The sequence below is a fragment of the Oncorhynchus masou genome, chromosome 9, assembly GCF_036934945.1.
Source record: "Oncorhynchus masou masou isolate Uvic2021 chromosome 9, UVic_Omas_1.1, whole genome shotgun sequence".
In the NCBI taxonomy this organism is placed as follows: domain Eukaryota; kingdom Metazoa; phylum Chordata; class Actinopteri; order Salmoniformes; family Salmonidae; genus Oncorhynchus; species Oncorhynchus masou.
The window spans coordinates 53,127,118-53,128,941 of NC_088220.1; the positions used below are offsets into that span (position 1 = coordinate 53,127,118).

Sequence of the window (1,824 nt, forward strand, 5' to 3'; positions counted from 1 at the left end):
CCTCTTCTGACAGCCGAGTCAAGACTGGTATTATTTCCATCACTGTGCATGTGCATCTATTCGCCCACATTATATCTGCATTGTCTCCCACGGTTTCCTCCTCTTCCTTTAGGTGGTGGGGAGGTACAATATTGGACACAACACGAAATAGTATTACTAGCAGCTTTAAACACGCACAGCTATAGCTTGCGAAAATGTAACAAATAGCAAGGAGATAGTAATGAAATGGATTAGGCTAGAGGTGATTTCAAGAATGATACAATTTTGCAAGTTCATGATGTGGTCGCTAAATGCAATGACATCATTATATGGAATTGTAGCAAAGCCTAGACACATTTTCTGACTCCCACTGAACGACAACGATGGAAACACATTTCAAACGAGGTTTACGGTATTTCATGGAATGGGCTAATTTGCAATCTCGAGGTAAACTCGTGGCAGGTAGCCACCTATTGAAACAAATGCAACTTCCACCCCCTCTTACCGTTCAATTCATTCTATGAGCCCACGGTTCGTGAACTGTGGTCACACTAGATGGCACACCTAACCTAAACCTATCCAAATTATATTGGCACGGCCCACGCTTTTTTTTATCAGATAGACGAGGACGTGTGGCCCGAAGACTCACCTGCTCGTTCCCGGATAGCGCTTTCTCTAGTTGCCGATGTTTGTCGTGCCACACCATGTAGTGAATAGGATAACGACTCTTTTCCGGAGTTTTCTTAGCAGAAATCATCTTCGGTCATAGTTCGCCTTCTCTCCACTGTTTTTTTTGTTCCGTATAAAAACCTGTCTTAATACTTCGCTTTTGACTGACTATTAGCTCATATTCTCGCTCTGTCGTGACATGTCACTTTACAAGACATGCCTTCCGCATTATAAAATGAAAGTATGAATACAATGTTTCAATGATTTCCCTTGCAGTCTGTTGGTTAAGGACAAAGACTAGTCAACAGCCCTAGATCTAAGAAGAATCTGCAAGAGAACCCTTACTTGTATTTAATCTAGCCTACCTCTGTTCTCCATGCCCTGCCCCTCTCATACCTTTCTCTTCCTCCTTGAATAAACTAGCGAGGCAGACGCCCATCTATTCTCCGCTCCCTCCCATCACAGCGAATGGTGACTGTGAGATGCCCTCTGCACTGTTGCGAGACAGTGATGACAGCCCGCAATAAAATGTAAGCAGCCAATCAAATAGAAGGGATGCTGATGAGAGTGATGTATAAGGTGCACGCGAGTAAAGTGGCTAGTGTGGCTACATACTGTACGCCCCCTGCCAGTCATTATGAGTTAGTCATTCACTTTTCACTTGATGTGAATAAACGAAAGAATCAGCCTATATAGCTTAGCCTATAACATTATCACATACAAATAGCCCGAAAGCCTACACCTTTGATGCGGTCTATTGGCTCATTGGCTAGGCTATAGCACGGCAATGTTTTTGCAACCTGAAGCTCTCTGAACATTTATTTTGGCTATTTGTAAACCTGCTTTTATCCCCATATTATTACAGATTAGTCACGGTCTAAAACATCAGAATTGCATTTCCAGCCACCAATATTTTCATTCGACAGCCTCGCCTGTAATATAAGCTAGCCTAAGCCACTATAAAGCTTTACAAAAGATAATCAAATAAATAATATCTAGAGACCTAGCTAAATGTGAACATTTATAGGTGGAGGCCTACATGAATGGGTATCGATGAGATTCCAAGCTTTGAGCGAATACGAGATGATTTTAGAGCTATCTCTATTCCCATTGGCATTGGTGAGAGAGAGAGAGAGAGAGAGAGAGAGAGTGGTGATGAGAGCAAGTGGTGGGAGA

General features: G+C 42.5%; 1 protein-coding gene across 1 annotated transcript in view; it reads right to left on the reverse strand.

The window, feature by feature from the left end:
• LOC135545250 (ankyrin repeat domain-containing protein 13B-like) overlaps window positions 1–998 on the reverse strand; it is a 39,908-nt gene extending 38,910 nt beyond the window's left edge. Inside the window, exon 1 of the mRNA XM_064972880.1 lies at window positions 629–998. Coding sequence (XP_064828952.1) covers window positions 629–736 — 108 coding nt within the window. The 5' untranslated portion in view covers window positions 737–998. The remainder of the gene's footprint in view (window positions 1–628) is intronic.
• Window positions 999–1,824: the final 826 nt, after the last annotated feature.